Genomic DNA, 21,439 nt, shown 5'->3' on the forward strand with positions numbered 1-21,439 from the left:
ACAGGAACAATTCAGTTCTCTGGACAGCCAGGTATGGAGTGTGGTGCAATGACAGTGGTCAGCTGTGCGTACTTTTAGTACAATTATTGTAATGGAAATATTTATGTTTAGTATGTATTTCCCTGCCTTAGTAAACAGAGATTAGAGAACGTAACTCATTCTCGCTGGTGACACGGACACATGACCCCAGTTATCGATTATGGCTACAACACAGCGATTCTCAGGAGTGAGAGAAGCGTGCAGCCCTCTCATCACGTCAGCAACACAGCTCCCTTCTCCTTGGATTCACCACTTGACTGCCACGCACTCATTTCTTTTTCTTCCATTTCCCACCCTTCCTTTCTAATCCCCCCAGTCTCATCAGCCACGGGATGCTCTTTTCTTCTAGTCAATAAAATTAAAATCGTAAAGGTTTTATCATGCATTTTTAACTCCTCTTGATACATGTGAGGAGTGAGGGTTTCTTTGATAATCCCAAACTTCTTTGATAACTTAATGGTTATTCTGAACAGCTGAGAAACTTAGAATCTCATCATCAGACAGCATTATTATTTTTCCAAACGTTTATCCATGAAATGTATTGATACAGATTTTATGTGAATTTCATAAAGCACCGGATGCATCCTATTCCAATTAACAGTAGCAGAAATACCTCCAGCAAGAAAGTCCTCCAGGATGACAGTGACTTAGTCATGTCCTTCAAGGCCTCCTGTGAAGGACTTTATGAGGATGTAAAGAGCATACAGCTCACCAGATGTCATTCAATACAGAAAGGCAGAATGTTCAACCTGTACACTATTCAAGTGAAGTGAGGTCAATTCAATCAAGTTTCCTCTGAGGAGAAAATGTATAATAGCTTTTTTTAATTCGAAAAATGTTACTTTTTCAATTAAAGACAATTTAACTAAATGAAGTAAGATAATAACAGTCACACTGAACCTGAGATTGATTTCCCAAAAACTGGCTTATTTTTTGACAGATCCTAAACTATATTTGAACAAGGACCAACAGATCATAAAGAAAAAAACTACATGACTGGGCTTCCCTGGTGGCGCAGTGGTTGGGAGTCCGCCTGCCAATGCGGGGGACGCGGGTTCGCGCCCCAGTCCAGGAAGATCCCGCATGCTGCGGAGCGGCTAGGCCCGTGGGCCATGGCCGCTGGGCCTGCGTGTCCGGAGCCTGTGCTGCGCAACGGGAGGGGCCGTGGCAGTGGGAGGCCCGCGTACCGCAAAATAAAATCAAAAACAAAAACAAAAACTAAATGACTATTGTTACCTGAAAAACAATAAACTCTCAGTAATAATATACTATAACAGTACGATGTTCTGTGACATAATCTTGCCATTCCCTACAAATACCCCACAATTTTCTATCTCGTGCCTTCAATACGTCAAAATAGACTCTAAAGAAGAAATCTCGCCTTGAACTCAATCTGCATATGACTGCAGACTGGATGGAGGGGAGCTACTTCTCATTTTTTGTTAATTGCTCCTGTTCACTGCAGGTTTAAGAGAAAGGAGGGAAGAAGAAAGATTCTAAAAATGAAGTCACAGCTAAACCCAGCGAATGGGACAGTGGGTGTACAAGGAGGGGTGGTGGCAGGAAGCAGTGCCAACCACTTAAACCCCAGTGACTGGTTATCTTGAGGAGAGCAGTATATGGGAAGGTAGGAGATTTTTTTCACTATTGGGGAACGCCCCCCCAAAGTTCTGGAATTTTAAAATTATCTTGATTATTTTTGCCATATCCAGGCATCACCTGCAGTATTAGATACCTAATATTTTTAAACAAATTCATTTGTTTTAACTGAAATAAATGTATTTTAAAAGGAAAAATTTTTATCAAGATCATAAATGAAAATTAGGATCACCAACCTTCCATAGAGGTAACCGTAAAACGAAATACATTTGAATCAATATAATGTAACTGAAGAAAAACCAGAAAGGCAGACCACTGAGGACTCCAGAGTTCACCTCCTTGGAGCCTGTGCTTTGGAACAACCGGGCTGGAGTTATGGAAAGGCCTTTCCCAAACTGAACAAGCCTCACCTTTCCTGCTGGCAGTGCCCCCTAAAGACACCATTTTTCAGAGACTGACGCAGGATCAGGAGGGCAGGAGACTCAGAGCCCTCATCACTCAACACCCACCAAGAAAGGCCAGCGGGAAGTTCTACCTGTTGCGTGGGCTGCTCCAATCATTCTTCCTCGAATCAATCCCTCACGTTTTGTATTTCTTATTACTTTAATCTTTCCAGGGAGGTATTTTTGGATGTATTCATCTAGTTCTCCTTTCACATCGTCTGAAAATGAAGAGTCGCACAACTGTTCAAACCACATGAGACATATGCACAGACATTTTGCAGATTCTCTAGAGTCGTGGCTGGCACTTGCGACAACAAATTTTTAGGCAAATATAGAATCTTCTTCTGCTTTATTTTAAAAGAAGATCATAGCTTATCTTGGAAGGAAAAAAATGAGGGTTAAGAGTTGGAACACTAGCCTAAAGGAATAGTTACTTAAGTTATAGACTTATCTGTATTTCCATAGCAACTAACACAACGCTTTGCATAAAGAATGTCTGAAATGAGTAGCTTGAGTGAATGAATGTTTGGCTGACTGCATATAAATCATATTTAAAACAAAATGATATGTAAATATCTTTTGTTTCAAAGTGATTTATTAAGTCCTACTCCATTTCAGAATAGTTGAGAAACAACTTCTATTTCCCTACCAAGAATTATATAACAGCAGCAGTAAATACATTCTTTTATTAATTTAGCACCTTCCATGGGCACTAAATATTTTTTAAATTCTAGCTCATTTACCTTTAGATTTCATAATAACTTCAAAGATCATATAAGATAATTAAATAAATAATTCTTTCTATAGTTAGTATATAAACCATTGTAAATGATCATGAATTTTCCCTTTTAGAAAATATACCAACAAAATGAAAAATACAGGTTTACTTAAAAAAAAAATTCAACACCATAAATTCTAGAATTATACTACTTAGCCAATCTTCTACTTGGTCCAGACTCAAATTCTTGGTTTTTTTAATCATTCATTTTTGAAATTCAATTTTTTTCTATTTCTCCTATGAGATTTCAATAGTTACCAGGGTTTGAGAATTTGCACCCACTGGTCTCAGTGTACATTTCCTCATTTTGTATACTTAAGTATACTTGCATACCAATTCTGTTGTTGATATATAAGAGATGCTTAATAAACCCTTGAGTTGTGAAAAAATATGTAATTGACATACAATTTATCAGTGTATCTCTGCAGGTTACTGTAATGAAAATAGCAGAAGGCTTGGAGTTATGTAGACCAGGGGTCTAATTTCAACTCTACCACTTAACAGCTACAGGATCTTGAGCAAATTACTTAATATTTCCTCCTCTGTAAAATGGGGATACAACCTCTCTCACAAGGTTGAGGACAGCCCTCCATCCTGCTGTGTGTACATGAAATCACTTTTAGGAAGAGTCTATGTTGAATTAAATAAGGGTCTGAAGTATGTACTGAATCATAAAATACTGGCCTTCAGAGATCATCTAAGAGCTATCAGAATGCAATCCACCTTATCTAGAGACAGCTGATATAACAGACTGACGAGATAAACGTAAGCCAAAGCATTATGTCTAGTTAAAAAAGCCAATCTCAAAACGTCACATACTGTATGATTCTGTTTATATAACAACCTTGAAGGGGTGATGGAGCAGTGCAGTCTGTACCTTGACAGCAGTGGTGGTTACAGAAATCTACTCATGGGATAAAATGACAAATAACTGTACACACATATTATACCAATGTTAAATTCTGGGTTTTGATATTGTACTATAATGATGTAAGATGTAACCAATGGAGGAAACTGGGTGAAGGGGTACACAGGACCTCTTCGTAACTTACTGTCTATCTATAGTTATTTCAAAATAAAAATACTCTTTTAAAAAGGTAAGCCAAGGGAAAAATTTCAGGGGCCAAATTTCGGTAGCACAGTTTGAAAACAGATTACAAAGACAGTGCAGTTTCTTTGAAATTACCCTATAATCAGGCATTTAATTGTGGTTGGCTCTGTTGCAATTGCGTGCATGAGGGTCCTCCTATCCACTAAATACTGAACGGTCAGCTCTGCTGATGTGGTCAGCACGACAGTGAACAACTGCATAGATCCCACATTGCCAATTACAATAGTCCTTACCGAAGTCACTGTCATCATCCACGAGGATAATTTCGTGAAGAAGCCGGGCTGGCGTGCGGTCTAGGACGCTGTGCACGGTCCGGAGCAAGGCAGAAAAGGCTTCGTTGTAGAAACAAATAACAACACTAGCGACTGGTAGATCCGTCGGGTAAGACCTGTCTTTACATCTGTGAAGACGAATATGGGAAAATTCTGACATTTTAAAAGCTCAAATGTTTTAGGTTATTATTCACTAAACATTAACTGTCCCCTTGTTCGGCCTCTTCCTTACATTATTAACAAGTTTTTAAAAAGCATTTAAGATAACGTGTTTTCTTTTTTTTTTTATATCTTTATTGGAGTATAATTGCTTTACAATGGTGTGCTAGTTTCTGCTTTATGACAAAGTGAATCAGTTATACATATACATATGTTCCCATATCTCCTCCCTCTTGCGTCTCCTTCCCTCCCACCCTCCCTATCCCACCCGGTCACAAAGCACCGAGCTGATCTCCCTGTGCTATGCGGCTGCTTCCCACTAGCTATCTATTTTACGTTTGGTAGTGTATATATGTCCATGCCACTCTCTCGCTTTGTCACAGCTTACCCTTCCCCCTCCCCATCACAATGTGTTTTCTTATTCAAGAGTTTTACATTTGTTAATGATTTCTCCCTCCAGTACCTGCAACTCCGCTTATTTTTAGGTCGTTTTAAAAACTTGAATTTTTTTTTCTTTTTTGGTACATAAAAATGTTTTTACTAAAATCACTGCGAGTTTTTAATGCAGTACTCATAAGCTGATGTTCAGTTTCTTCTCCTCAAAGAGGTTTCAAAAGGAAATAATGGAAATGTGAAATTCTGTATTTGAAAATTTTATTTTTTGCCCAATAATAGAAAAAGATTTGAGTAAACTATGATATATATCAGGATAATGGAAGAGCTTCCATGTAAGCAACTATTTGATAAAAAGGATTAAGTGGCTTTAAGCAGCCACAAGAAAAAACCCCACTAACTTAAACAATAAAATCTGGTATTCCATGCTCTTTCGCATGGCATACAAAGCCTTGCAACGTCTGGGCCCTGCCCACCTCCAGTTTCTTGCCATTCCTCCACTACAGGCAAAGTGAACTGTTTCAGTCCCTTTGACAAATAGTATAATTTTATGCCTCGATCTGTTCCCTATATAGGGGAAACCTTCCCTTACATCACTGCTCAGTCATCACCCTCTATGAAGCCTTCCCTGGTCATTCTGGTTTGGAGGACCCCATTTCACCAACTCCTATCACAGCCCTCATTCTTGTGTAACTGCAATTACTCACTTCTTTATCTACCTCCCCTGCTAGACTCTAAGCCCTGTGAACCAAGAGACTATGTCTTATTTTGTTTATTTCCAGGGCCTAATAGAGAGTCCAGCAAACACAAAATGTGCTGAAACAGATCTGTGGAATGAATGACTGACTGACCATATGAATGAAAAGCCTTTGAAGAAACAAAAATAATGAAAACAGAAAAGTGAGATGATGAGTAGAATTCTTCACTGATATTAATTCCTTTTCGCCATGAATCCAATAAACAAACATTTAAAATAAACTTATGCTTGGAAGGTTATTTAATTATATGCAGGTAGCACCTCCCTCCTTTTTCCCACGATTTTAAATTTCAAAAGAAACACAGCAAGCTCTAGAACTTTGTCAGTACAATCTCAGACCATGTGGCTTCAAGCATAGTATGAGTGGAAATCTGTCTTAGGTTTTCTAGTATCCTGAATAATAGGCCTAATTGCAAAATATTAACACCACCCCCATGGCTTATTATGCTGGCACTAAAAACACTGTGTTATTAGAGTGATTAGCAGAAACCAATAAGGAACATACGCTGCATTCCTTGTATCTGGCACATCTCTATGGTAGCCCAAGCGGTTACTAATAAGCATATTGAAGGCATGTTTCTGATACCCCAAGTCTCTCAACTCCTGATCACGTTCATTAAAAATCATACCTGCAAAAGAGTGACGTCACAGTCAGTACATTAAATCTGGAAAGGAATGCTACAGTTACTGTTATATTATGATCTTAACTTCTTATAACCAGGTAATAGCCATGTTTCTCAAATCTAGTTTGTCTCCATTTTCAAAAAAGTAAATTGAGGTTTAAGGTCAAATTTTTATCAGTTTAGCTCAAAAAGCAAGTGCACCTTAACCATAAATGACACCTGCTCACTAGCCATAATCTTAAGAATATTTTCAAGAGAAAAACTTACCTATGACCAAGAAAAAAAGAGACTTAATGATGATTTTTCCATAAAAGCAATAGATTATAGAAACCCATATGGACCTCAACAGGCCCCAATTAATGCAAGGTTGTTTTTGGTTTTGTTAATTTTTGTCTAAAAAAAAAAATTTTTTTTTTTTTTAACAGCAAGTTTTTATATGAACTCCTCCCCTAAAAAAATTATACTACTGATAAACCTTTCTATAAAGTCTCTGGTCAGGAAAGTCCTCCACAGATCTAATCAAGATCATTATAATTTAACATCTTTGCTCTAATATTGCCAGAAATCTCACCTTCACCAAGAACAATAAAGCCTCCTCTTGCTTTCTCTTTCCCACATAAAACCTTTAGCCTCTCCTCACAGAATGACTCCCTTGTAACAGCATTTCTGAAAATCTGGTCATGGAAAACTAATTCCACTGGACATTAATAGACATTAAAAAGAAAAAAAAGATTTCACAGTCAAATAATTCAGGAAAAGATTGGATTTTAAAAGTCAAGTAAGGGAATTCCCTGGTGGTCCAGTGGTTAGGGCTCAGCACTTTCACTGCTGGGGGCCCAGGTTCGAGTTGAGCAGGTTTCTTTTTTTTTTTTAAAGAATATTGTTTTATGGATCCCCAGATGTGAGGGGATGAAATACAGAATGCAGTGCTTCCCCAATTATCTTATTTATCCCTATGATTTCTTCTTAGGGTTTTACAGTCTTTGATCCATTCTGAGTTAATTTAATATGACATGAGGTAAGGGTTCAACTTCATTCCTTTGCATGGGGGTATCTATCTGTCCCCGCACCACTGGTTGAAAAGACCATTCTTCCCACATTAACTGCTCTTGGCACCCTTTCTGAAAATCAACTGACCACAGACGTTACTTGTTCTCAGGTATTACTGACCATAGATGCTACTTGACCACAGATGTCACAGAGTGTATTTTCAGACTCTCAGTCTATCCTTTGATCTACTGATGCATATCTATTCTTATGCAGTATCACACTGTCAGGACGTTTTGAAATAGAGAAGTGTGTGTTCTCCAGCTTTGTTCTTGCTCAAGACTGTTCCGGCTATTCAGAGCCCCTTGCAAGTCCTTATCAATTGTAGAATCAGATTTTCCATCTTTTCAACAAAGGCCATTGGGATTTTGATAAGATTTACATTCAATCTGTGGGTTGCTTTGGGTGGTACTGACATCTTAACAGTATTTAGCATTCCATCCATGAACCTCTTTCCATTTATTTAGGTCTATTTTTATTTCTTTCAATAGTGCTGTGTAGTTTTCAGTGTACAAATCTTAGACCTCCTTGGCTATATTATTCTTAAGTACTTTATTCTTTCTGATTCCATTGTAGATGGGATTGTTCCCTTAATTTTACTTTTGGACTGTTTATTGCTAGTGTCCAGAAATACAACTGGTTTTGGTGTGTTGATCTTGTACCCTGTAACTTTGCTGAATTCATTTATTCGCTATATTTTTTGTGATCTTTAATAAAGAATTTAGTTTTTCAGGTAGGTAATTTGGGTTTGTCACTTCAAATATCTACAGTTCTCTCACTACTTCTTTCACAGGCAAACAAAGTCCATTCAAAATGGTAAACCCAGGGCTTCCCTGGTGGCGCAGTGGTTGAGAGTCCGCCTGCCAATGCAGGGGACACGGGTTCGTGCCCTGGTCCGGGAAGATCCCACATGCCGCGGAGTGGCTGGGCCCGTGAGCCATGGCCGCTGAGCCTGTGCGTCCGGGGCCTGTGCTCCGCAACGGGAGAGGCCACAACAGTGAGAGGCCCGCGTACCACAAAAAAAAAAAAAAAAGGTAAACCCAATGTTACTTCTTTATAAAAGTTTTACAAAAATTACTATAAACAAAAAAACTAGAAATTTTCCCATTAATGCTTTTAAAATGTCCAAATGGCTGTTTGAAAAAGATTAGAAGGTATATTTTATGAAAACTAAAGTAAGTATTAGCCTCCATTTCCTCATATAATTTTAAATATGTTCAACCTCCTGTATTAGGAAGTGATTAAATCCTAGGAACTGATTTTATTCTTTGAAACTATGAAGTGAAAAAAAATCTGTTTTAACATTTCCTTTATATTCTGTGGATCTTTCAATCTCTCAGAATCTCTTACTATATGCTTTTACTCTTAAATTACTTATTATTTGATGTGTCAATGAAGATCAAAGTTCTTTTTTAAGTTTTAAAGACAAAGTTTTAAAGGGCTCATTTACCCCTTAAAATAGAATTTGCTGAAACCAGGACTCTAAAATTACAGTATTCAGTCTTGCTTCCAAATTGAACAGAATATAATTTCTGAAGAATAAAAAAGTCTCTATTTTATAAACTCCTGTATTTAATAAATATATTCCGGCACCTGAATAATTCTTATAAGTAGAAATCTTATTAGATATAAGTAATCTCAACTCATTTCCAAACTCAAAGGTTTATGTTCTGTTTTAATTAACTCTGCCTTTCAAAATATGTTAAATACAGTCACTTTTGAACCATTACTTTCCCTTATTAAATAATGCTAGCAATTATAATCCTTCCCCATAGGTTCCATTTTCTCTCTAGCCACTTAATTTTTCATTCTTTCTTTTCTTTTCTTTTTTTCCTATTCTGGACCTCATTAGTTTCTCCCAAGTCCTCATAAAATATTGACGTCAGAACTGGACAAAACAGAATATAACTCCCTACTGAGTCTGCAAAAATCATACGACCTCAGCTAGTTCATGAATGAAATAAATCAGTGCAGAAAAAATGTCACATTTCTAATTCTCTGAACAATACATGATTTAAAGAACAGTTAAACTTCCAATGAGAAAATACTTTGACATACTGCTAGCAAAAATCAAATACACTTACCGAGTTCAGAAGAGAATTTCATGTTGCCTCTTTCTGGATCTTCAATATGATTCTCTATCAGATCATCAATTTTGTTTGCTTTGAACTGTGATTCTAACGCTTGACTTGGACCTCGAGTGAAACGGGGATAAAATTTTTTGGGGAATGGTCCATGGGGCCCAGACCCCTTGATGGGCACATTCTTAAGTGGCTGAGTCACTTCACTGAAGTTGAAATAAACAAAAAGCAAAACTGTCCAGGCTGCAGATGTAAAAAGGCATCCATAACAGAAATATCGAACTGTGACACTTCCCATTATAGACCTAGCATAGCTGAAGGCCCATTTTCAGTTTCCTAAAAGAGAAAGATAAATATGTTAGACACAACAAGACACTTCTAAATCAACTACCAAGTTTATGTTCAGTTTTCCAACCTACCAAATAGCACTTCTAAACAATTTACTTAGGACCCCTATGCATACCATTAACCAACAGCCAAATATAAGAAGATATATATATGGATAGCACTGAATAAAAAAATAAAGGGATTCAACAATTAAAACCACAAGCCAACGTGTTAGTACTCAGAAAACTAACGGCAGCAAGATAGCTGACTGACTCATTTGCCCATGTTAATGGATACTTCTTCACCTTTGTTCTGAATTGCTTTCAGTATGCTAATTTTTTTTCAGGTTCTAACTTTTCATAAGGAAAATACAAGTACTACATGCATCATGATAGTATATCTAAGGTCCCTTCTAATTGTAAAATTATAAGACTAAATCTTTTAATCCAAGGATATTAAAATCTGTTATTAAAAATAAGCAACTTGAAAAAATATTCACTTTCCAAAGACTAAACCTGCCCTAACGTCCACTCTAGATTCAACAGTTACATTTCAAATTTATAACTGAAAGAGTTCAAATAATTATATTTTCCCTCTCCTTATGATGTCTTATAAACAATATGGCATCGAACAGCAGTTTTTTCCTAAGCTTTCTGATAATATCTGGTCTTCATGAAGGCCTCACACAACCTCCTGAGGAATTCTTTGTAAAGAGCCCAATGCACATATAAAATAGTTTCACTGAACACGAGGGCAGAGAAACCCTATTTAAGTAATGTATATACAGAAAAAATCTACAAAGCAATACTACTTATCCATTACTTCTTATTTCTATAGTATGAAATAATTTAAAAAATAATATTATCATGCCTCCCAAATCAGGACAAAGCAAATCAACATCAGTAAGCTCCAATTCAAAAATTAAGCTGTTTTGGGCTTCCCTGGTGGCACAGTGGTTAAGAATCTGCCTGCCAATGCAGGGGACATGGGTTTGAGCCCTGGTCCGGGAAGATCCCACATGCTGCGGAGCAACTAAGCCCGTGCGCCACAACTACTGAGCCTGTGCGCCACAACTACTAAAGCCCGTGTGCCTAAAACCCGTGTTCTGCAACAAAGAGAAGCCACCGCAATGAGAAGCCCAGGTACCACAATGAAGAGTAGCCCCCGCTCGCCGCAACTAGAGAAAGCCTGCGTGCAGCAACAAAGACCCAACGCAGCCAAAATAAATAAACAAAATTAATAACAACAAAATAAAAGTTAAAAAAAAATTAAGCTGTTTTGTTTGTACAGTTATGCTGTAAGCCCAGAAGGCAGTAAATAGCTCAATTTCTTAACGATCTGCCAACCAAGAACTATTATATATTTCACTACCTGTCAATTCAAAAGCTCAAAAAAGAAAGAAAACACCACCACCACCATCCAAACAAACAAAAACTCCCACTACAGTAATACCAAAGGGAAATGACTACAGTACAAAAGGAAAGTCAGGTAACAATGAAAGTACTGTCATGTCAGCTGTTATCACTTTTAAAATTAAAGACAGGCACAGAAAAAGAACTTTATTTGGAAGTAGAAGAAAATGTTGAATGGAGGATTCAAAACAAATGCAAAATCAAAAGTTGCAACTTTGCAATAGAAATGTTGCAGAAATACAGACTAGAAACATTTAGGTGAAACATTAGATTTCAACTAAAACAGGCATTATAACTTCCTAAAATATTTGCTTGGGGGTAGGAAAAAAGCAAACAACCAACATCGAAAACAAAAGCACTAATTCCTCAAAAGGCCATGAAATTCTTTAGTTCAAGACTAACTGCACAGGCTGCACTGATGCCATAAAGAACTGTGCATCTGAGGAGCCAATCGCTTCTTCAACTATCTAAGAAGATTTATATTTAGATTGTTTTCCTCAAATCACTCCAGGCCTTCCCAGTTCAACCTGGCCTCCTTGACCCTGAACGCAGAATGGACCAAGAGAGAAAGTCAGCCAATCCCTTCTCCAATCACAAGAAGCCAGACGATGCTATTCAAGGCCTATTCCATCAAGCGGCTCTGGAAGACAGGTGGACACTGACATTTCGTTCACATCCTTCTTCTTTATCCCAAATCCCACCACCATGTTGGGTGATGTCCAGAATCCTTCAAAACCCTAGTTTCCAAATGTCTTGATTCATGTCCCTCCTACAACCTTCACCCACATTCTACTTAAGGGACCCTGCCCCTACTCTTGATTTTATCATCATCCACAACTGATCGACGAACCTCTTAAATATTAAATGAAAACCTCACTCTCTGAGCACAGTCCTGACTCCCCAGCTGTGTTGTTCTTACCCACACTAGCATCTGTCCCCTGGTATCCGCCTGGTTGGCTTCCAGAGCCCCCGTGTATACCAAAACCCACAGACGCTCAAGTCCCTTACTGGCCCTCTTTATCCACGGGTTTCACACCCAGGGATTCAACCAACCACAGATGGCAATTTCTGTCCGCGGTTGGTTGAATCCACAGATTCAAAACCTGTGAAATACGGAGGGCAAACTCTATTATTTATTGAAAAAATTCCACGTATAAGTGGACCCAAGCACTTTAAACCCCTGTTGTTCAAGGGTCACCTGCACTACTATTATTAGTTACTCTTCAATCTCACTGCAGGCACTCAACCTTTCCCTTCTCTCAAAGCTTATACTTTGTTTCTGTCCCCAGCCACATATCCCTTAAGGACTTTACTTCCTTCCCTACCCAGTTTTGAACACGATGTTGGATAATATTAGAAAGTGGTAAGTGCTACGGAGAAAAAATAAAGCAGGGAAGAGTGATATGAAGTAGAAAAGGGTATGTGAAATTTTAGGTAGATGGTTAGGGAAGGCCTTACCGAGAAGGTGATACTTAGACAAGGCCTGAAGGAAATAAAGTAGTGAGTACTGCAAATACCTGGGGAAGAGCTGCAGAGCAAAAGCAAATGCCCTCAAGAACTGGGGCCAGTTTGCATCCTACAGACCACATGCTGTGATCACAAGACAACTAAGCTGAAAACCAATCAATGACAAAAAGATAACCAGAAAACTCAAAAAATGTCTAAATGGAAATTAGAAGCTATTTAGAACTAAATAGTTGAAAATGCTACTTTTTGAAACTTGTGAGATACAGCAAAAGCTAAATTTATAGCCTGGGATGCTAATGTTAGAAAATACAGACCACAAACAATGAATTCAGAAAAACAGAATAAGCCCAACAAAAGTAAAAGAAGGAAACAAAAACAGTTACATCAGGAATTAACAGGAAATGAAAATGAGACAAGGTAATAACAAAGCCAAAAGTTGGTTCTTTAAAAGATCAATAAAATTAACAAAGCACTGGCAATACTAATCAAGAAAAAAAGAGAAAAAAAAAGATAAAGAGAAAGCAGGAATAAATAATACCAAAAATGAAAAAGAGAGCATAAATATAGATGTGGATTAAAAATAAAAGCATTGTTCATAAATTTAAGTGGAATGGATAAATTCCTAGAAAAATGTAAATGCATAACTGAGACTGGAAAATCAGGAAACTGGGATGGCTGTACTAGTCCTTTTGAATATTAAACCATTTCTAGATAAAAAATTTCTAGACAGTTTTACAAGTGAGTTCTATCAGACATTTGAGGAACAGATGAATAGTCTCATACGACTGCCTCCAAAGAACAGAAAAAGAGGAAATGTGCTCTTGTCTCACTTTCTGAGGCTATTATCATCCTGGTAACAAAACAGGGACAGTATGAGGAAGGAATATTAAAGACAATCTCTGACAGATTATGAAAATCTTAAAGAGAACACTAAAACTGAAACAAATAATGTTTTAAAAAATGAATACATATGAACAAGTTATATTTACTTCAGGAATACCAGGCTGGTTCAATATTTGAAAACCTATTATTATCTACCTTAAAAAAAATTAAAGGAAAAAATGCATATGATTTGGTCAGTGGAGGTTATAAAGAGCTTATTAAAATTCAACACTTAATTCTTAGCAACTAGGAATAGGGAAATCCTTAATCTGACCAAGAGCATCTCTAAATATCTTACAGCAAAAATGATACTCAACGGTGAAATGATGAAGTCATTTTCTTTAAAAACAGGGACAAGATTAGGATGCCCACCATAAATATAATATTGAAGGCAACAGTTCCAAAATACAGGAGTCCCTAGAGTGTTTATTACAAATGCAGATTCCCGGGGCTCTGTGCCAGATGCACTGAACAAGAATTTGCGGAGGTAGCACTAAGCGGTCTACAGCTTTAACAAGCTTCCACAGTTAATAGGTTACCTATGACGCAGAGACAGATTGGGAACCAAACAACAGATAATGAAAAGACAAGATTAAGTTCTAATCCCATTCTGTCACATACTGGCTATGCAACTTTGGAAAAATTACCAAATTTTCTTAGCCTCATTTTCATCAACTGTATTCCAAGTTAACAATACTGTCTATCTTACTAGATACTTAGAATTAAATGAAATACTTAGAATTATGTAAGATAATATTTGTAAAGCATCAGGCACAATGGTTAGCGCACAAACACTGATTTGCACGGGACCAAGATAATCTCCATAAAAACTGTGGCTACCTTTTGTGGCTGTTTCTTTGCTCACTGTACTCCCTTCACTTAGCATAGTGCCACAATAAATGGCACATAGAAGATGCTGGAAAATATCTACAGAATGAAAGAATATAGGACAAATTCAACACATGTTAACTTTTCCCTCCTCATTAGGTCTAAATTTAAAATATAATATTAAACGTATTTGTGACCATCTGTTCCTTACAATGACCTACAAGTCCCTAATAGTCTGACTATATCTCCGACTACTTCCCTCCTCATTTATTTCATCCTAGAAACTGGTCTCCTTATACGTCGCTAAATGTATTAGGGATTATGCGTTGGTTCTTCCCTCTGCCTAGAATACTTTTCACCCCAGCTAAGTTCACCTCTATTGAATCTTTACTCAAATATTACCTTCTCAACAAAGTTCCATCTAGACTACCATATTTAAAACTGCAACTCAACTGCCAAACACCAGCACTTCCCATCTTCCCTACTCCATGCAGCTTACCACCTTCTTACATACTACATTAACTCCTTGTTCATTACATTTATTATTTATTATCTATCTCCCCCCGCTAGAATGTAGGCTTCATCAGAGCAAGTTTTTTGTCTGTTTTATTTCCCACAGTATCCCCTGAACTTATAACAAAATCTGGCACATAGTAAACATTTAATAAATATTTATTGAAATTAAAGAAAAGATTACTGTAATATGGTTATCAATATGCTTGTAAAATACGGGATTTCAAAACAAATGTTTACTATCCTGTTTGAGCCAAGCAATACCTTAATGCTACACGTGGAGATCATGACTACTTTATGTCAACAACAGTATGACAACTGGGCAGGACAATAGCCATAATTATTATTAGAAAAGGTACAAAAAACAACAGGCTCTCACTGTCCAATTTCACAAATTAAATAAAGCTCTTTGTGATAAAACAGGAGGCTACTTTCCATTTTGTTCACTGCATGATGTTAGGCTACCTCTTGACTGCCAGCACTTATGGGCAAAATGAAAAAGTTTTATCCTGAAGACCTCACCCATAAGATTTGGCCAACTCTGTCCAGATTCTTCACGGAACACCCCCAGCTCATCCTCTCCACAACAGCTCAACATCAAGAGTCCTTGTCCTGAACTGTAAAATGTATTAACTTTCAACAATCCTATCAGGTAAAAATTATTATTTTTTTCAAGCCATATTATGGTAATTTTTTTAGAGAAACTGTTTTATGTAGTGAATCATGATACTAAATTAAGGAACCTATAAAAATGAGAGGAATTTACAAAATCAGGTCATTTTTTAAATATAATTAATCATAAATCTTCAGAAGCAAAAGACTTCAGAAGTCCTTTAGACACAGGTCAAGAAGTTAACAACCAAATATAAAAAAAGTGGAAACCAATCAGATGCCTGTTATATAATAAAGTGACAGGTCCCTAACTGCTTAAGAAATTAAAACATCCAAACAAAAATCAAAAGGCTGAAAATTTAATCTAATCTATGCTAACAAATAATGAATCCAGCATCTACACAATAAAGTCTTTTTGCTTCGTACTGTTTGCCATTCTTTCTATATACCCATGGCTTCAACATCCAAGACATGAAAGCCTTTAAAAGGAGGGTCAAAGCAAATATTTAAGGTTAGTTAATACAAAACAACTAGTAACCAAACACTTTCAATCATAAACTTAAATAGTTAATAAAGCGAAAACTTCAGCAGTTAGATATCAATGTAATATATTTTTTAAAACTTAAATGAATAAAAGACTAACCACCTGTTTACATGAATTTGCAGTGAGACAAGATGGTATGGTTTCATGTTTTCTCTAGCCATGGTCTGGGAGCTGCTCAGGAACAGGTGCCTTGTAAGCTAAGAGTGAGGGTTTTGCCAGGGAGGTACAGAAGAAGAATGCGGAAAGGTATATGCAATGTGCTGATTAGAATGACAAACCACAGATTTAAGCCAGACAAGGAGAAATGAGAGGATAAGGAAGAATGAAGCAGGATGAAAAATGTGGATGGGCCAATGATCAGAGATTCCGGTGTGGCTGAATGATTGCTGGAGTTATGTTACCAAAGAGAGTGACCTGGAAAGACTGAATGTTGTGGTTGGAAAATGAGACGCCAACACTCAGATTCTGGAGAGGTACAGTTAACGACAGAAGAATCCTTTCCAGATACGCGGACTGGAGATATACCAATGAACAATTTGCCTATAGTACAAGCATTGTTATACTTACTATAAGCAAACCCCCTTAAGGACAGGATCATTCCCATCTTTCCAAACCCATTATGTTTAGCACAGTATCTAGTGTTAACAATTAACAAATAACTATATAATTTTTAAGGTGTATTTCTGTTCCAAAAGAAGTTACAGGACACTGTTTAGATTCTGTGCAACAAGAAATCTTAGACAAGAGTATAATATGTAAGCAGAGCACATCCTGGGAAATCAATGTTTACTCTGAAGGAAGAGGAGGAAGACAGCTAAGCAGTTTACATAGACAGTTTCACTGTCATTTTTTAATTGAACTATAACTGACTTATAATATTATATTAGTCTCAGGTATACAACAGAGTGATTCGGTATTTTTATACCTTACAAAATGATCACCACGGTAAGGTATCATCTGTCACCACAAAGTTATTACAATACTATTGACTATATTTCTTATGCTGTACATTGCATCCCTGTGACTTATTTACTTTATAACTGGAAGTCTGTGCCTCTTAATTTCCTTACCTATTTCATGCATTCCCCCACCCACCAATCTCTCTGGCAATTACCAGTTTTTCTGTATCTATGAGTCTGTTTCTGTTTTATGTCTGTTTTTTTTTTTTGCCGTACGCGGGCCTCTCACTGTTGTGGCCTCTCCCGTCGCGGAGCACAGGCTCCGGACGCGCAGGCTCAGCGGCCATGGCTCACGGGCCCAGCCGCTCCGCGGCATGTGGGATCTTCCCGGACCAGGGCACGAACCTGTGTCCCCTGCATCGGCAGGCGGACTCTCAACCACTGCGCCACCAGGGAAGCCCTGTTTTCTTTTTTAGATTCCACATATAAGTGAAATCTTTCTTTGACTTATTTCACTTAGCATAATACCCTCTAGGTCCATCCACGTTGTCACAAACAGCAAGGTTCCATTGTTTTTTAATAGCTGAATAATATTCCATTGTGTGTGTGTGTGTGTGTGTGTGTATATCACATCTTCTTTATCGATTTATCTATCAGTGGATACATAGGTTGCTTCCATTTCTTGGCTATTATAAATAATGTTGCAATGAACATAGGGGTGCATACATCTTTTCAAATTAGTGTTTTATGTTTTCTTCAGAAAAATACCCAGGAGTGGATTTGCTGGATCGTATGGTGGCTCTATTTTTAATTTTTTGAGGAACCTCCACACTGTTTTCCATAGTGGCTGTTCAAAACCCAAGGCTTTTTTTGCTACCATCAGCATCTACTGTTACACCAAAAATGCTTTGTGGCAAACTACTAGGTCACAAAGGTCTAAAATCTCATGAGATCTCACTGAAGTTAAATTCCTGCATCATTATCAGATCAGAGTGAAGGGTATTTCTCAATAGCACAATAGTTGAAGCTAAGAAGACCCATTTTGAGATGCTTTTCACAGTCATCTTCTAGTAACAAAGAACACAGTGCATACCCACTGCTACTCAGTTACGCTCCACAAAGTAGTTAGACTATGTACAGTTCACTAAGACAATGCCTATTTTACAGTGTCACTCTACAGATACTTAAAATCATTCCATTAATTTTCCAATCACAGCCTATTAAATGTACTAAATGATCCAACATTTTTCTTCTGAAAATCATTAAATAATCCTAAAGAAAAGGTTAACACTGGGAACACAGTAGGAGCTTTACATGCCAGACACCATGTAAGGTGCCGGGGATTGACACTTCAAGTTCTGCTATTATGCTAAAAAATCAGAAAATACATGTGTTGAGAAGCCGGAGCTGGTGTATTGAATTTAAAATGCTGAGTGAGGGGACCTCCCTGGTGGCGCAGTGGTTAACAATCCGCCTGCCAATGCAGGGGTTCGAGCCCTGGTCCGGGAAGATCCCACATGCCGCGGAGCAACTAAGCCCGTGCGCCACAACTACTGAAGCCCGCACGCCTAGAGCCCGTGCTCCACAACAAGAGAAGCCAGCATAAGGAGAAGCCAGTGCACAGCAACAAAGACCCAACGCAGCCAAAAAAAAATAAAAAGATGCCCTGGGGAAAGGCTAAGTGGGAACGTAGGACAGGCACCCTAAACTCAAGCCCTGATCTGAATGTCTAAACTCCGGGTGTGAGTAGAGTTATCATAGTGTAAAATGCCTACGCAGCAACTCAGAAAAACAAGTTGTTTTCCTCAAAAGTTGTTTTTCTCATCACAGTGCAGATGAGCCAAAAGTTAAAAATTAAAAAACCCCTGAAATCTCACCACTATTGTTTTGCTGTAAATTCTGCTAGCTGTTTTTAATCTTTCTACACTAGCCATAAAATGTTATACTGCTATTTGCAGTTACTGAAAAATAAATTTAATAGATTATGATTAGCAGCATTATGGATAATGTTCTATTTTTCTTCATTTAAAAAGAAATACAAAGAATATGTATTTTTTTAATAATCAGGGTAAAAATTTTCTTAGGAAAAAATTGCCTTTCCTAACTTAAAAGTATAAGAACAAATTTGGAGAGGATTAAATAGTAGAAGGCTTCAAACAAAACATATGGCCTTTTCTTTTAACCTCAGAAGCAAAGGGATTTTAGCCTACTTAAAGAAAGAAATATTTTAATTCCATTAATTTGTCAAAAATTTGAGAATAAAATTTGGACACTAAACAAATATTCTAACAGCATGATTTGAAAAACTGGTTTTTCTCTATAAAACATTATCTAGTCTGAAATTAGCATGCCTCTTTGAATATCCATCTTTTTTATTTTTTACTACAAGGCTAATGAGACAATTCAGTTTAACTGAATGGGACAGCCCTCATTTTCCTTCCGTACAAAACAATTTTCATAACATTTAATGAAGTTTAAAATGTCTCTCTTTAAATGTGAAGTATTTACCTTTCAGTAGTTTCTAGCTACTTTCTGATCAGTATACTCTATATTCCAAAGGGTCAAACAGCAAACATTTGTTAGCTTTTTCCTTCAGAGAGACACGTTCATATTTTAACTCAGCTGTAGTCATGTAAGGACAAATACTGATTTACAACACTGCCCTTCCTACATACCCTGTGAAATTACCAGGTGATGACAACACAAAAGTACACATGATTCTTTCTCATTTCCTTATCTACTCTGAAGACTAGAAGGAAATATAGTTCATAATTATAAATAAGGCGATTACTGAATTAGGAAAGGTTCAGAGCAAATTCCAGACATCATATGCTCCCTGAGAACAATCCTTTGACCTCTGATATTTATGAATCTCCTCTCTATAAGAAAATCAAGAAGCATAAATACATGTAACTGTCTATATATTATACCTCAAATGCAGATGAAAACCACATGGTAATACTGACTGGAGGTAGAAGCAAATTTAATTAAACACTAAAGAAAAGAAAACTAAAAGGATAGACAATATGACAAAGTACTTAAAATATCCAAACTCAGGACACCTGTTTGGTCAGTGAATGTGGGCTGGTAGAGGCTGACTATAAGTAGAAAGTAGCAGCTCTCCCTGGTTAAGACCTGTGGCAGAAAATAAGGAGAAAGTGACCACAGCCTCATAAGGGCCTCCGCAAAAACATGTACATCTGTAGTCAGAAGCCAAGTAGATAAAAGAAGCAAGAGAGAAAAAACATAAGCGTGGTGGCAAGTGGCGAGGCATGTCCCCCACCTGAAGCAATTCAAACTCAAAAACCGCAAAAGCTGTTGACCAGCCTCCAGACTGCAACTTCTGACAGAGGGGCATAAAATGAACAGTACATAAACACAACCCCCCAAACTATAAAACTGTTATTTCTTGTTCCCTTTCTGCCCATAAAAAGGGGGATTAAACCAAAAGTACATCAGATAAAGATGAAATAAATGAACAAGAAAAAAAATGGTTGCTAGAAATAAGTGTTCTGAAATATCCAAACACACACAATACAGACAGCATACATACATCCATGGTCAACATGGCCTCCTACAGCCAGCTTTGTCCTAGGGTCCAAAGACATACTAGCGGAGCTGACTATCCTTAAACCATGGCTATTGAGTGTTTTATTCTGCTAGCACGTCACGAGCCTCTTGGGGTATACAGTGCCAACAAAGTGGTTTATGTACATTAGTCAAATATGCAAATTAAGACTAACAAAAATAGAGCAAAATACTAGTCCACGGTGTAAAATATAACAGATAGGGAAAGAACAATGCTTATCTTTCTCCCTCTTGATTTTAGAGAAATTAAGTAACGTGCTTTAAGCATACAGAGCTAGTTAAGGGGAGAAACTGGATTTGAATCCCGGTGATCTGATGTCTGCCCTGTGTCCTTAATCACTTTGTAATACCACCTGGCAAGGAACAGACCAGTGATTTCCTATTTGCCACTCTTTAAAAAATATATCATCCAGTGATTTTTTTAACATAAATTTATGTTTCCCACAAGATTCAAGATATCAGTAATTCTCCTCCCAAGCAAGAAGTTCACCTCTCTGGATTTCTATCATCTCCTAAAATCTTGGCCCAGTAATTCTTTACTATTTTGTAAATTCTCAGACTTTTCAGGAGCATCAACTAGCTTGAATGAAGTTACCCAGTCTGCCATTACCAGAAGCACAAGCACAAGGGTTATGTTCTAAACTGTTGCTTTTGGGGTTTTTTTTCAATTTTTTTTCAATTATTTTCTTTTGGCCACACCACGCAGCTTATGGAATCTTAGGTCCCCAACCAGCAACTGAACCCGGGCCCTCAGCAGTGAAAGCATGGAGTCCTAACCAATGGACCTCCCAGGGAATTCCCTGCTTTTGTATTTCAAAGTGAACAGGCTAGGTACTACCAAAAAGACACCGTCAGCAAATCATAATGTGACAGAATCTTCGGCCTTTTTCAGAAAACTCATTTCTGAATGCAATCTACCACCTCAAGAGGTTTAGAAGGCTAACAACTCTAACTGGCAAACAACCAATTTCCACCCTAGCTCATCCTGTTGAATCACGCTGTAGGAAATCAGTACAGCAGACAAAGTCATTTGCCCATCCTCTCGAGCCTTACCAACCTGCACAG

General features: G+C 37.5%; 1 protein-coding gene across 6 annotated transcripts in view; it reads right to left on the bottom strand.

The window, feature by feature from the left end:
- Positions 1–21,439, bottom strand: part of GALNT11 (polypeptide N-acetylgalactosaminyltransferase 11) — a 54,734-nt gene that overhangs the window by 23,259 nt on the left and 10,036 nt on the right. For all 6 annotated transcript variants that reach the window (XM_030854278.2, XM_030854277.2, XM_060305077.2 and 3 more), the window contains exons 2-5: positions 9,306–9,638; positions 6,057–6,180; positions 4,204–4,370; positions 2,174–2,299 (exon numbers count right to left, since the gene is read on the bottom strand). In XM_030854278.2, the coding sequence (XP_030710138.1) occupies positions 2,174–2,299; positions 4,204–4,370; positions 6,057–6,180; positions 9,306–9,600 (712 nt within the window). In that variant the 5' untranslated portion in view covers positions 9,601–9,638. The remainder of the gene's footprint in view (positions 1–2,173; positions 2,300–4,203; positions 4,371–6,056; positions 6,181–9,305; positions 9,639–21,439) is intronic.

The sequence above is a fragment of the Globicephala melas genome, chromosome 9 (genome assembly GCF_963455315.2).
Source record: "Globicephala melas chromosome 9, mGloMel1.2, whole genome shotgun sequence".
NCBI classification, from domain to species: Eukaryota; Metazoa; Chordata; class Mammalia; order Artiodactyla; family Delphinidae; genus Globicephala; species Globicephala melas.